This window comes from Melozone crissalis, unplaced genomic scaffold, assembly GCF_028551555.1.
Source record: "Melozone crissalis strain CALT ecotype California unplaced genomic scaffold, PUWL_Pcris_2 ptg000042l_1, whole genome shotgun sequence".
In the NCBI taxonomy this organism is placed as follows: Eukaryota; Metazoa; Chordata; class Aves; order Passeriformes; family Passerellidae; genus Melozone; species Melozone crissalis.
Window position 1 is genome coordinate 43,423,348 of NW_026535820.1, and position 14,918 is coordinate 43,438,265.

The 14,918-nt window shown below is 40.0% G+C and overlaps 1 protein-coding gene across 4 annotated transcripts in view; it reads right to left on the reverse strand.

The window, feature by feature from the left end:
- The window catches only part of CTNND2 (catenin delta 2), a 639,750-nt gene that overhangs the window by 515,981 nt on the left and 108,851 nt on the right, over positions 1–14,918 (reverse strand). For all 4 annotated transcript variants that reach the window (XM_054284533.1, XM_054284531.1, XM_054284535.1 and 1 more), the window contains exon 2: positions 2,171–2,304. In XM_054284533.1, coding sequence (XP_054140508.1) covers positions 2,171–2,304 — 134 coding nt within the window. The remainder of the gene's footprint in view (positions 1–2,170; positions 2,305–14,918) is intronic.

Below are 14,918 nucleotides of genomic sequence, written 5' to 3' on the forward strand. Positions count from 1 at the left end.
TTATGACTGATATGTTGAAAAACACTTTAATTTCTCAATATTGACAGTACTTTTGAATAATTGTATCTGTGTAACTCTAGTTATATTTTTGGCTACAGTCAAAGAGCTTGCAGAGCAAAATCACATATCAGACAGTAAAGTAACTCTTTCCTTCTTCTAAAAAGCAGGTGGCTACCCATTTGAACAGTCAGTTAGAAACTTAACTTCATTTGCTCCAACAATGGAGAATCAGTGCAATGTATTTAATCTGTCTGAAGACCAGGATTGTGGCACTACCTTGAATTTTTCCGACAGGACATTAAATAATGGAAGTGTGTCAAAACATACAATCTTGTGAGGAAAAAGGCTGAAAGTAGCTTGGGGGTGGGGGGGTTGGGGTTATTATTGTTGTTGTTCTTGTTTTGTTGTTGTTGTTATTGCCATTGTCATCATTGTTATTGATATTATTATGGCTTGGTTTTGAGCTTTGTACAGTCTTCCAGCTTCAAGATCGGTCTGACTAGAGATACCTTCCAAGAAGCAAATTTCCTTAAGAGAACACCTGTTAAATTTTGGTACCTTGTATTACAGTAGTTCAAGACATTATCTTTTTAGTCAGCAGTACCTTAGGTTAGCTGCCTAGGCTGTTCTTGGTGATAAGTGAATGCAGAACTACTTTATTACAGGCTCCTTTCTGCTGTGGTTCACAGGAATCAGAAATAACTCTGCTAATATATTACCACCTGAAATCCTTTTCATCTAGTGGATTCAGCAGCAATTTCCTCTGGTACTCAATTGATTTATAAGGGTGGAAGGTTCATTTGTAAAACACATAACCAGGTATAAACTAATGAAAATCACAACACCAAACAACAGAGAAGTTCTTGTCACTATTCCATACTGTGATTCACATTCCAACACACAGATATAGCTTCTATCTATGTAATCTCCCTGTACACTTTTTCACTATCAAAGAGTCAGAAAGAAAGGCAGGTATTTTTCTACAAAATAATGCAGTGACACAGGCTGAAACACTGGCACACACCCAAGAAATATCATTGACATGGAAGAGAATACAAACATCTAAACCATGGGCAATTTTCAATTCCAATGACGTGCCACAAATCTCTAGACAAAGCTCCACATTATAACATTTCATTTTTGCACTCCTCTTTTCAGAACAGAAAATATGACTAACCTCTACCACCCAAAAGAGAGAACTGGCATACACCAAAAAAAACCAAGGAAGAGAGATATTATGATTTTTATAAGATCTCTAAAACTCAAGAGCTATTATTCCAGGGCTGAGAGATATCATAAGCTGAACTCATGCATTAATTTAAATCAAGAACAAGTCAATGTCTTGGGCAGGGAAAGATCAGTACCTGATAAAGGAAGAAACAATTTAAACACCTTCAGCAAGGAGAAAACTGCCTAAAAGCAGCTGATTTAAATGTCTGTCCTTGGAATTCCTGTTGATGTGTCAAAACAAAGGAGACAGTGACAGAGACCAGTTGTTTGCATTAACTGAAATATTAACCATCTCCTAAAGTACAAAAAGGCATTAAAAGCAAAATCTCTGACATTCAGCCCACAAAAATTTACATTAAAATGTCAAACCTGTCTTACTAGCATCAAGCAGACCATCACACTGAAGACATTTTCCTTGAAAGTTTCTAATATTTTTTCAAAACTGAGTGTCTCTATCTATACCCAGTTTTGCCGTGATACAATCTCACATTAGGTTTTACACAAAACTCCCAAAAACATGTATATGAATTTTAAAATCCTAGGGCTCTTACTAATCCTTAAAAAACTCTACAATAACACACCTTATCCACAATTCATTTGTCTATAACTCTTACATGCCAGCATACTGTAACTCCACATGCAGATGCCAACAATAAAAGGAGAGACATCAGAAAACCACCATCCACAGTAAAGTGTGAAAATGGAGAATAAAATGAGCAATTCAATTAAATTATGTTAAACTTACTGTAGGAAAGCTTCCAGAAGTATACTAAAGCATGAAGAAATGGTTCACATTCTTTGCAATATGCATTTGTGAACTAAATTATTCAGATACCAGCTATGAAACGTTTAAAAAAAAAAAAAAAACAAACAAAAAAAACCCAGTAAATCATACTATTGTTTTCCAGTTTTCCAGCCTACAGATGCATCACTTGCCTACCTGTTCTTTGACTGAAGCTAGAATGGCAGAGGTTGTCTCAGTTTCGGAGCCATCGCCATTGGATGTGTTCAACACAGGACTAAGGGAACTTGTCTTGTCAGAAGACGAGGGCTGGTCTGGAACAGGCATAGTTTCTGCAGTTCATGGAAAAATAAAACAATGGATTTGTTATCATAAACCTCATAAATATCAGACTCATATAAATACAAGTATAATAATAGCCATTTAAAGTAAAAATTATAGAATATACTTCTATATTGTAGCATATATCACTTATTTAAAACATAAACAATTTCCGAATTAAACAAAAAAATTATCTCCCAGTCTTACTCTGAAATAGTTACCATCAGTACATTTGTCAGGATTCAAATAATTTATAGCTGTCATTTTTGTATAGTATTCCAGTGGCAGCATACAACATAAAATTACAGTATCATGAAAGTAATGAATCATGAAACGCTTTGCAAACAGAAACCAAACAAATGATACATAAGAGAAATATAAGGTATCTAGTGTTTGCTTGCTAACACACGTTTATTTAACATGTGTAATATTTTAAACATAGGTAACTCATACACTTTCTTCCAGTCTAGAAGGTGATTTTGCCAACATTTTATCTGAGTATTTTTATGAAACACAGCACACCAGTTGTTAAGCTATTTTTAAGATCTCTTACCATAAAAAAAAGAAAAACAGAAAAAAAGGAAAAGAAAAAGAAGAGCCTTGGCATTTGAAGGCATTTCTAGCATTTCTTTTCAGAGGGCAAAAACAGTGGTGTGACTGTGGAATGATTTATCTTTCTGAAGGCTAAGCTATAGTGCAGTATCTCTGTTTAAATGTCACTATAGGCACATCTCCAGAGGCAGACACGTTGTGCCACATTCCAGAAATAAAGGAGCAGAGAGGCAGCTTGCATGGTTATGCACAGGCACGATAGGATACAATCATGTTCATGTGGGAGCTGGCCAGAATTGTTCTGAGCAAGAGAAGTGGCCCACAGGCTGCCAGCTGGATGGGCCTCATAAAGAGTAGTGGGCATATTCAGAGCAGTCACCACTTGCATAAAAAGCAAAACTCCTGCCTTGGCTTTGTTCTACTAGAATATAGTAATACAACTTTTTCTTGAAGAAGTGAGAAGGCTGAAAACAGTAGGAAAGGGTAGTCGGTAAAAACAAATACAGAATTCAATACCCAACCCAGGCATCTTTGCATCAGTCTGCCATGGAAATTAGATCTCTAAAAGAAGGGAAAAAGACATTCTATAAAGCTTTGTCTCTGAAGCCACAGTGCTGCCCAAGAAGACACAGCTAGCCCAGCTGGGGAGCATTTTTCCAAAGCTTTCTGAAGCTCAAGACACTGGCATACATATGCAAGACAAAAACATGAAAACACAGGTTATTCATAAAAAAGCCAGTTATTTGTTAGAAGAAAAATCTCCCTAAATCTCAGGGTGGTTAGTTTATATATTGAAGAATGCAATAATTTATAGTTTTAGTTAAAGAAGCTACATATTTTCATAAAGCTTTCTTTTTGAAAGCAAATCTGGCTGACAATGGTAAATACCACATCTTTGGCTCTGGTAATGCCCTTGCTCCAGACACAAACACTATTTGAAGTTAAACTAGAAAACCTTGGGGAGAAGGAAACTAGAAAATCTGCTTTCTTGTATCACAAGTACAAGCAGACCGAACAAAACTTCTAAACAATTCCAATACCTCAATCTAAAAGGACTTCTTGGATTACATTTTCTTGGGTGTGTTTTTTTGTTTTGTTTTGTTTTTTTAACAAAAGAACTGGCTTCTGTTAAAGGAATTTAACTAGTTTGTGACATACAATGAAACTTGCAGCCATCTTATAAGTACCAGAGAAAAGAGGTGCAGGCACACACATATAAATCTTTATTCTGTTACCTTGCTTTCAAACCATCTAGTTATTATATTTTCTTAGTAAATTAATAATCATATTCTCATAATAGAAACAAGAGTAGTTTTCTTTTTGGTATAGCTATTTACATACAAAAAAAAATTACAGAAGGCCAAATAATTGATTTTGTTGCCTGACAGTTAAATTTTGCAGAGCGATCTTTGCAGAAATCACTGTAATGCAACACCCCTTGCTATCAGCTCTGTAGCCTGTGAAGCCTGAAGGAGCCCAGGGGACCCGAGCACACGAGCAAGGCCAAGTGCAGCAGCAGTCCCACCTGCCGGGCATGCACTCGCTCCAGGCGCAGGGAAGCCGTGCTCCCTGCTCGGGGCAGCTCACCGGGGAGACACGTGCAACTACAGCGGCATGAGGCTCAAAGAACTGCCTGCATCCAACACTGCGCTGGGCTGGGGAGGAACACCAGTGCTAGGAGGAGAAAAGCTGCACGTTTTTTAAAAAAAATTGCAGAGTTCACAGGTTGGGCCGTTTGCTGCCAGGGTGGAGTTCTAACTGTTTGTTGTTATAATCACCTGTCGTTTTCGTTAACTACCTGTTGTTGATGGTTAAAAATTCCCCCTTTTGTCGAGCGGCATCCTGCTGCTTCCTGGAAGTGACGAGGAGGGGACATCGGAGTTGGCATGCAAATGACATTGGAGCCAGCATGCAATGGGAGAAACCCTTCATCAAACCTAAAAAAAACCCCTAAAAACAATGAGCTAACAAGGAATTGACGGATTAAAGTGATGTCTAGGTGTGAGGAAGAGAATCCAGTATCCGCTAAGACCTTTTTTACCCCTCACCCTAACCTCAAAGATGTCAGCTGGACAAAGGGTCTCAAATGTCAAACTGGAAAACTGGGAGCCTCCTGATGCTGTTGTGAGGACGGAATCCCCAGCTCTGCCCACAAGCCAGTGGACAAAGCTGCACTTTTCTGTGACCATGTTTACAGAGGTCCAAGAATTGAGGGAAGAGTACAAGAACCTGACTCCATGTTTCAGAAAGCTTGATTTATTATTTTATGATATATATTATAATAAAACTATACTAAAAGAATAGAAGAAGTTATTTTATCAGAAGGCTAGCTAAGAATAGAAAAGGAAGGAATGATAACAAAAGCTTGTGTCTCAGAGAGTCTGAGCCAGCTGACTGTGATTGGTTATTAATTAGAAACAACCACATGAGACCAATCACAGACGCACCTGTTGCATTCCACAGCACCAGATAACCATTGTTTACACTTTGTTCCTGAGGCCTCTCAGTTTCTCATGAGAAAAAATCCTAAGGAAAGGATTTTTCAGTAAACATCATGGTTCCACTTGTCCTCCTGCTCCGTGCCACTCCTGTCAGCGGCGGCGTGAGCGCCACCCATTGGTTCTTCCCACCCGAGCTAGTTTTTTGTAAAGGCATTAAAAAGGAGAAAGATCTCCTGCCCTATTTATTTCAACCAGAGCTGTGAATGAGGCGCCTGGGGAAATGTTTTCAGGCTCCCTGGCTGGGAGCAGACCCTGCTGCACCGCGCTCTCGGTGCCGTGCTGAGGGAGCTCTCTGGGAAAGCCCCTTCGCCTGCTCAGCTCATCCCCACGCTGCCCCAGGGCCGCCTGACCCCGGCGGGGAGGCTCTGCCGAATCGGCTGCTCCATAAACAACACTCGCCCGAGGAGTAAAACCCAGCAGAGTAAACGAGACTGGGAGGCCAGGACTACACAGAATGTTTGCCCTAGCACAAACGCTCCAGAATATTGAAAGGGTATTTGGGAGTGACTGCAGGGCTGCGTGGCCAACAGGGAAGCTGCTCTGTGACCAAAAAGATGCTACTGGTACAAGAAAAACAGTTTATGTGAGGTCAAAACAATTACATCCATGAGACACAGACAGCAGCTACCTCCTGCTATTGTTAACTTCTTTTAGGGCTCTATTTAATTTCAGTAAATTTTAATTTTTAGGCCGTACTTTTTTTTAACTCCTTGTTTTCACCAAAGAACACTTCAATAACTGCTTTATTAATCTACATTTGCAAGCATTAGTTTAAATGGGAAGAAAAACCCTGATTACATAATCAACTACTGTCATAAATTGTACTGGGTTCAAATAGGTTCAATATCTGGATAGTAGCTAACATTGTGCAACCATTCCATGTTTCCATAAATTTTGTTTGTTTGTTTTTAAATATAGATATTAAAAGATGGGGGAAGAAAAAGATTTTAAAAGATTTTTAAAATGGCGTGTTGCACATGTCCCCTTCATCTAGAAACAGAGAAATCAAAATAAATGTCTCTGACATTAAAAGGAAAGTTTTGTGCCCCTATTAAAATATTTCTTCTGGACAGAGAATGTAATTTCAAACATCTATCATATGAGTTCATTTGTTACTATAGTTCTTCAAGGGGAAAGGTTGCAGCCAATAGCACTTAGTAGCCCAGTGTCCCTGGATCTACAGTTCGGGGATATCCAGCTGAACTGTTAACATTATAGACTCCAACAGTTATTTGTTCATTACATAAATTTGTATGAGAGATACCATACAGAAAGGAAACACAGAATGAATTTTCACAAGCTACAGAGACACTACTGTACTGAAGGTACAGTAGATTAAAAAACAAACATGACTCAGCAACATAAAACAGTGTTTCAACAGCAAACATCACCATAGCAAGCACTTGCATTTGCACATCTGTTCAGAAATGAACTTTTAATTTAGCTCAGTCCTCAGCATAAGAAATTTTACATTCTCAGGTTTCAGTGGGACCTAAAACTGCTAGTACTGTCGGATTACAAAAAAATATGGTTGAAATGAGCGTCTGCACCCCTAGCCCACTACCAAATCTCTAGACAAGGCAGATCTTTTTCTGTCATTTCAGCTATTTAACACACAAAACCATTCCTGCACACCCTCTCTCACTGCAGCCTCTCTTAGCCACCTCCCTCTGCTCCAGGCTCCACTGGCCTTATTAGTAGGAAATTTGCTTTACTGTTTAATACAATACATTTAATCTCTCTGTTTCCTCCACTGTTTAGCATGGGCACACAAACCCTAATAATTGCACCAGTTATCTTCAAAAAAGCATTTTCCCACATAATGATAATGACCATGGTACCTTTCCTTCTCTAAAAAAGCCACCCCAATGCTTTTCATTTTTCATCATAAAGTAGATTGGCCGATAGCCTTTTAACCTACACTCCTGGCAACTTAGCACCAAAACCAAAGGGAAAGGTAGAGGGAGTACAAGAAGAAAAAGAAAAGCTGAGCACCTTAAGAGAGTACACCATAGCTGAGAAACTGCTAGAAGTAACTTGGCTACATTCAATTTCCACAATAGCAACACTATTTTCTATCTGAGCCACAAAAACACAGATGAAATTCTGTAAGTCAGAGCATAAACATGCTCCTGAAAGAACCGAATTAAAATCTTAGGCGATCAGAGACAGATGAACAGGGAAAATACTACCAGCCTTTTGGGACCATACTGCCAAGTCAGACATAAATAATTCATGGCTTCCCGTATTCCAAAGCGCTGGCAAAATTCTGTCTAGAGTTTGACCCTTGAATTTTTTTTCCTGTCCTTCTAAGAGCATCTAAAAACTTCAATTCAATTAAAAAAAAAAAAACCAAAACCAAACCAAACAAACAAAAAACCCAAAACAATCCAACCCTGTAAATCCGGACGAGACCATCCTCTCTCTCCCCAGCTGGGCGCAGTGTCCCGGTGTTGTCTCTGCGAGCGGCCGGCGCTGCCCGGGCCGGCCCCAGGCGGTGCCAGCGGCTGCAGCGGCCCCAGCGCAGGGCACGGCTGAGCCCCGGGGAAAGCCTGGGCAAGGGAGGGCAAAACGCTGCCCGGCAGCCGGGGCTGAGCCAGGGGAAGCGAGCGAGAAACAGCCCTGCGAGCAGGGCCGGGGCAGGAGAGACCCGGCAGGGATGGCCCTGCGGCCTGCGAGAGAGCCCGGCCCGGCTGGGCCGGCCCTGCGGCCCCTGGGAAGGCCCCACGCTGAAACAGGGATAATATGAGGAGGAAGCCCGGTAGAAAGCTGCCCGGCAGAAATGGACCTGGAAGCCATCCAAACATGATCCATGTGTGCCCAGGTGTCCAAGAAGGCAATGGCATCCTGGCCTGTACCAGCAATAGTGTGGCCAGCAGGACCTGGGAAGTGATTGCCACCCTGTACTTGACACCAGTGAGGGCACCACAAATCCTGTGTCCAGTTCCAGGCCCCTCACAGCAAGAAGGACATTGAGCTGCTAGAGCGAGTCCAGAGCAGGGAGGCTGAGGGAGTTGGGGTTGTTTAGCCTGGAGAAAAGGAGGCTCAGGCAAGACCTTATCATTCTCTACAACCACCTGAAAGGAGCTTAGGGTTGGTTTCTTCTTCCAAGCACCATATGATACAACAAGAGCAAACAGCCCCAAGTTCTGCCAGGAGAGGTTTTGACTGGATATTAGAAAAAATTCTCCACCAAAAGGGTTGTCAATCATTAGAATAGGCTGCCCAGAAAATTGGTGTAATCATCATCCCTGGAAGTGTTTAAAATATATATAGATGTGGTGCTTAAGAACATGGTTTCATGGTGGACTCACAGTGCTAGGTTAATGGCTGGACTCGATAAGCACAGAGGACCATCAGTTTGTACCTCTGTGATCCAAATCTTTATGACTAGATCACACAAATATCTGGCAACAGTAATAGCATGACATTCAGAACCAGAGAATAAACGATGTCAGGACCTCATTCCTTCTGTGACTCTTGGGATGGCAGTGGATGCTGGATTGCAGACACCCGTCCTTGTAGGAGATGTCATGCCTCCTCTGAGGTAACACATCCACTGTAGCTAGTTCCAAGGTCAAATTGCAAAAGTCTGTTCAGGCTAAACTCAGGCACAGAGGTCCATTCCACACTATAAATAAATCCTTAGATAAAATAAAATATTTATAGGATTGAAAAATGCATATGAAAACGGCAATGTCAGATGCTAAGGTTTCACTTAAAAATTTAATTTGCACACACACTTTGCATAGGTTATGGGCAGAGATTTGCTACATAGGGAACTAGAGTCATGAAGATGTCATTGGTTGTATAGTTCTCGAATTACACATTGCCAGTCTTTCTGCTCTTTCTCAGATGGGCTAGTTACGTCTGCTTTCACTGATCTTATTCTCCTCCTCCACATCAGGAAAAAACCAATTTCATTCACAGAAAAAATATCTGGCACTTAAGAAGCCAAAGCATCAATGCTTAAAGAAGGAGAAAATGTTGCTTAAAGAGCCAGACTTTCAGGTTTAAATATCAGATTGAAATTCCTCTAAAAGCAACTTTGTTAATGATGTTTATGTAGTCTAATGTTTTATCACTCTTTCATGGGTCGAAAGTACATATAGGTTAAAAAAACCCTCAAAACTCAATGTCTCAGAACCCATGGCAAAAGCCAAGTCAGCCACTACACTAGCAACTGCATCAAATCATGGAAATCAGAAAATCCAAATATCTTTCTTTAATAAAAAGATATTGCAGTAAGAAACACGTACACGGCAGCAAGTTCTTCCTGTACAATGAACCATTAATCAGTGAGTGCATTCATTATAAAAGTGTAAGTCATGCTGTCTTACTGCACAGTAATCAAATCTGGCATGTTACTGAGCTCATCTGGAAAGCCACAAATGATACTGAAGTAGCCTTGGATAAGAATCAGTCACTTAAAATAATCCAATATGCAATCATGCATCAAGAAAACTTTTTTTTCCTTTCCTCTACCTTACACATGCTATGTAGAGATTACTGTATGACTAGAATTTAATAATAGGCATTTCTACTGTTCCTATTAGAATTGCTCTTACCTTTTTTATGTTTTTCAAATATATGAGGACTTACTATAAAATGAAAATAATTTTTCTTTTTTTTTAACCTAAAACTGTTCCTACACTTAAATTTACTAAATATCTAAACTAATCTCATGACATCTAAACTAATATCATGATGTCAGAAGGGCTAATGTTGATCCTGTTTCTACATGTTAACTTAGTCATTCTGATAAGCTGAGAATTCAGTGGTTATAAATTATGAGTCAAAATGACACAGAATTAAATAGGTCTGGTCATTCTTGCAAGTTATTATATGTATCACAAGTCATATTAGGTACAGATATGGATGGGGAAAAATATCCTAAATAGTAATTCTCACTAGTACATATTGGAAAGTCAATTCAAATATTATCACATAAAACTGGTAGACTAACAAATATGTTCACTTTAGACCTTTGGAACAAGATTCCAACTGGAAGAAGTAGAAATTAGCACTGCTTGAGAATTTAAATATGCAAATTATCACTCCCAGTAGAAAGATGACCCATTATTCCTTCAGTAACCTCAAACTATGGAAGTGTCTGAAGGGTGAGATGGCATTGGCTCTAGACAGCAGGACACATGCCTACTAATGCTGCAGTGAGTTTTTCTGCAATGAATCTGAATCCTGCAGCTGTGTGACAGTGAAACAGGTCTGTAAACATGGGCCCTCCCTCCTCCTGCACAAAACCCCTTTGAAATCACAGATTTCTGTTACTGTCCTATCTTAGCTGACAAGCCTGGTTCAATTTGTGTCTGGGTAAGTGTTCTTAAAAATAGGTTGATAATCTCTTGAGTCAACAGTAAGATAAGAAAAACTGCCAGAACCTGCCAAATACCTTGAAGGCGAAAATGTCTTCTGATTGCCTAAGTAGTTATCACAACATCCCAAAGCATATATCTCCTATGTTGAAATTACTAAGGCAGGAAAACAGATTAATTAAAGGAGACACGATATCTTAAAGACCTTTGGAAAGGCTTAGACACAATTAAGGATCAGGGATATGTGGGATCAGTCAGCACTCCTCTTTTTGTAGCTAACGTATCACAAGGGCTTTCCAAAGAGCAGGGGTTGTTTTCTTTCTGGGATTGTTCTTTGTTCACAGACTCATCCATCTCCCTGCTCATTAAAACAGATGAGCTTGGCTTTTGTCTTCTTTTGTGACTTCAGCTTGTTGCACTCAGTTACTTCAACCAGACCATACAAGTATTTAGGGCCTCTAAGGGTATGAAAAAGAATTCTCTGGTTTAGAGTTTAGGCAAAGTTGAGGTTCAGGTTAGTTAGATCATAAAACTTCTTTTTCTACCCTCCTGCTCTTTGCAGAAGTGTGGTAGAAGACATAAAAGATCCCCACTAAAGTAAAGGATAAAGACAACAATAGTCTAAAACCTGACAGAACAGCAGCTATACTGGAAAACTTCCTCCAGTATTTTCCTTGACTACACCTGTTCTAAAGTCCGATAGATAAACATGAAATACCTAAAATTTCCTTGTCTTCCACAGATGCCTGACTCAAAAGGCATTTCCTGAAGCATTCCAATGATATAACTCAAGACAAAAAAAGTTTCTCCCTCAGGAACTCTCTACTTCTGCCCTGTGTCTTGATTAAAATATTTCTATTTTCCTGCTCTGCATAGAGGAAGCAAAACGAAGAGTCTTGTGTACACAACAGCCTGAGGCCTCCAAAGGCTGTATCAAATATTTTCCTGCCCCTGTCTACATTAACCAGTGTAAGAGCACTGGAGGCTATATGAAACTTGAAGTCTTGACCAGTGCTTAAGCCATCTGCAATGATTCCAAACATTCTAGTTCAATATGATCCTGCTAAGTATTTTTTTTGCTCAAGTAATATCATAAAGCATGGCAGTTGTTGGGTTTTTTTGCTATAATGTTTACAATTTCAAATACTTTGAATTACTTATACAGCCAGCCTCCTTAAAATTAAACAAAAATTCTAAGTACTTCCCAATTATTTTAGCAGGATAATTCAGAAGTGCTTATGAGAGAAAAGGTACAGCATTTGGCCAAAGGACCTTGAAAAAAAGGCAAAGTCTAATTGTAATCCTTTGTTGTTTTTTTCTCTCAAACAAGAGCTCGAACCACTGCTGACCAGTGCATGAAGATTTAAAGATCAGACTCAAATCACAAAGCCAGAGCTGTGTCAGTTCACTACCCCCAGCCCCCTTCCATGTCAATTTATTGTAGCAACTGAATAAGTGATTAATCAGAACAGATAAACCACATGCTGCTTCTTCCTGCTTCATTGGTCCTGAAACCACCATCCTAATCTGTAAGGATTTACCCTAACCAGCTAGTATGACCATCTGAGAACTGAGCAACCTCCTCAAATTCTTAGGAAAATATTTCACTTTGAGTTAGTAATGTAATCATATAGAGAAACCAGCATCAAAATTCCTCCTCCTCTCAGTATTTTAGAGACCTCAGCATGAGGATTTGCAAAAATTTATTTCAGTTTTGCTGAAAAATCTATTCATAAAGCAAGCAAATTTGTTTCATTCATGGAATCCAATGAGAGAATATTGTTTGCTGCTCTTACTGAGGGAACAGGAGGTTGAGTGACAATGGTTGAGTCACTTACTTCAGTGACAATGCCAATATCCTCAAGCATAGAGAGCAAAATGCACATCTACAAACAAAAGCCAGAAACAGTCCTTCCAATGAATTCTTAAAATCTTCTATTATGTAGACACCATATGAGTAGGTGATACTAACATAATATTTTGTTGGGTTTTCTTTTTTCATCAGTTGGTCATTTATTGCCATGGGGTGAATTGAAAAAAAGAGTGGCATTATGTTTTGTTCAGGTGGAATGGAGGTAATTTTCTTTATAGAAGCTCATGTGGTAACACTGTGATTAAAAAGCAGAGTTTCAGCCACTGCTGAGTGGTGCTTGCACGGAACTGAGCCTTGTCTCTTTCCCATTCTGCCCCTCAGCAGGGTAGGGAGGGGGCACAGCCAGGACAGCGGACCCCAACAGATCAAAGGCATACTCCATACTGTACAATGTCATGTTTAGCATTTAAGCTGGGGGCAGTTTCTCCAAAGTAGCTTTTGCTTGCAGGCTTGTGGGCATCAGTCTGATGGTGGTGAGTGCTTTTACATAATTTGTTACTTTTTTTTCCTTTTATCTATTAAGTTGTTGTTATCTTGACTCACTTGAGGTTTTTTTTCTCACTTTTGACTGTCCAGTTCTCTCCCTCATCCTGCTGTAGTGGGTTACCAAGCAAATGAGTGAACGCTTAGCTGCCAGCCAGAGTCAAACCCCAACTACATCATGACTAATTCCTCCAAACACCACCATCAGTAATCAGAGGAAAAAGAAGTTTGTAATGAAAAAGATAGGGTCAATGGCAGAAACATCTGAGGACACATTTCATTACAAAAAACAGAAATAGCAAGGCAAAAGCATGGCCCTATGACTCTGAGGTAAATAATCCACTAAAGTTCTTGCCAAATTAGACTCTTTATTAGTACTACTTTAAATTTAAATTGCAGGCTGATTCATGCTGACTACTCTTCACGTCTCCCATGGCTCTGAACCTGAAGGAGGATAGACAGTTCTGGTATTGGTGTAATCTTAGGACTAATCTACTTCCTCACGAATTCCTGCAGTTAAGGAGCTTACTTATATATATCATACTGAATTGCACAATCCTCTTTGCTCACATCTCTCCCTTTTATTAGAGCCAGACAGCAGAATGCATATTTCCAAGCCCCATACAACACTCTGCAACCTACCTCTAAGACTGACCTGCGGAGACACAATGTCTGGTGGGTAGGGCTGCCCTAGGGAACCAAGACAGCAATAACTGGGGGGTTCTTTCCATGCCTGTACCCCTTAAATAAGGGGTTGGCAGCTGAGCACAGCATCTCCTCACTTGTTCACAGCATGCTGTAGTAGGGATCTGCTGAGTTATGGACATCTGCTTTTTAAACATCTGGAGGCACCTCCCCCAGACAAAGATGAGCTTGACAATCAAACATTTCCCAAGTGTTTTCCTGAAGAGTGCTGTACTCCTAATGGGAACTGTAGGATCTTGTCTTCTCATTCCTCTGATATGGGTTGTGCACACAAAAAGCAGCAAATCCCAGATCGGATTCCTGTGTAAAGCTGGGATGTCGTATTACTCTTGTTCTCCATATATTACATCATTTCAAGTTTATCCACATAAATTTTTTGTCATCCATTATTTTGATTTTTTTTGCTTCATAAACTCTTTACAATATTTTGAGAGTCTAGGGCATCTCCACAAATAACACTGCAGAATGGGAAGCTCCCTAAACAGACTTGATGACCAAGAAATTGGGACAAAAAAAAAATAAATACAGAACTTAGCATTTTTTCTTCACTCTCTGTAGCAATTAGGATGATTTATGTCCAGACAGGGTAGCTGTTAGCATAAGCCAGTAAATGGTAAACAGGTCTTTACTGTGGCAAAAGCAGATGAAATACAGTCAGCCAGCTGTCCTGAAAAAGAGAATTAGTTTCGTGTGCTGAAGAAAACAGGTAGCCAAACTATGCAAACTGCCTGATGATCATCAAAAAGCGCAAAGACTCAGTATCAGGAACAGACTGTGAGCAGCAAGAGCAGCAAATGCAAATCGGGAAAGATCAAGATCTGACAGGACTCATTACCAACGTGATATTCCCTGCCTAGTCCTATAACTAAGGATATTTAATATTGCAGGAAACGAGAGCACAAAAGTGAGAGGTGAGAACCTCATGACTCTACAGCAGGATTAGGGACCCCCCTCACCAACATGCAGATGACCTAAGAGCATCAGAGTGCTCTGGGGGCCCCCTGACTCCACACCAGGTCTGCACACAGTCCAACATGAAACACTGTGCTGACCCACCTAAATTCTTTCCTTGACTTCACTGTCACCCTGCAGAAAAGAGAAGATGTGTGAAGGAACAACTGCACTAACCTGCCCAGATTTTCTCCTGGACCAAATAATCTCTCTGATGGGATATCAAA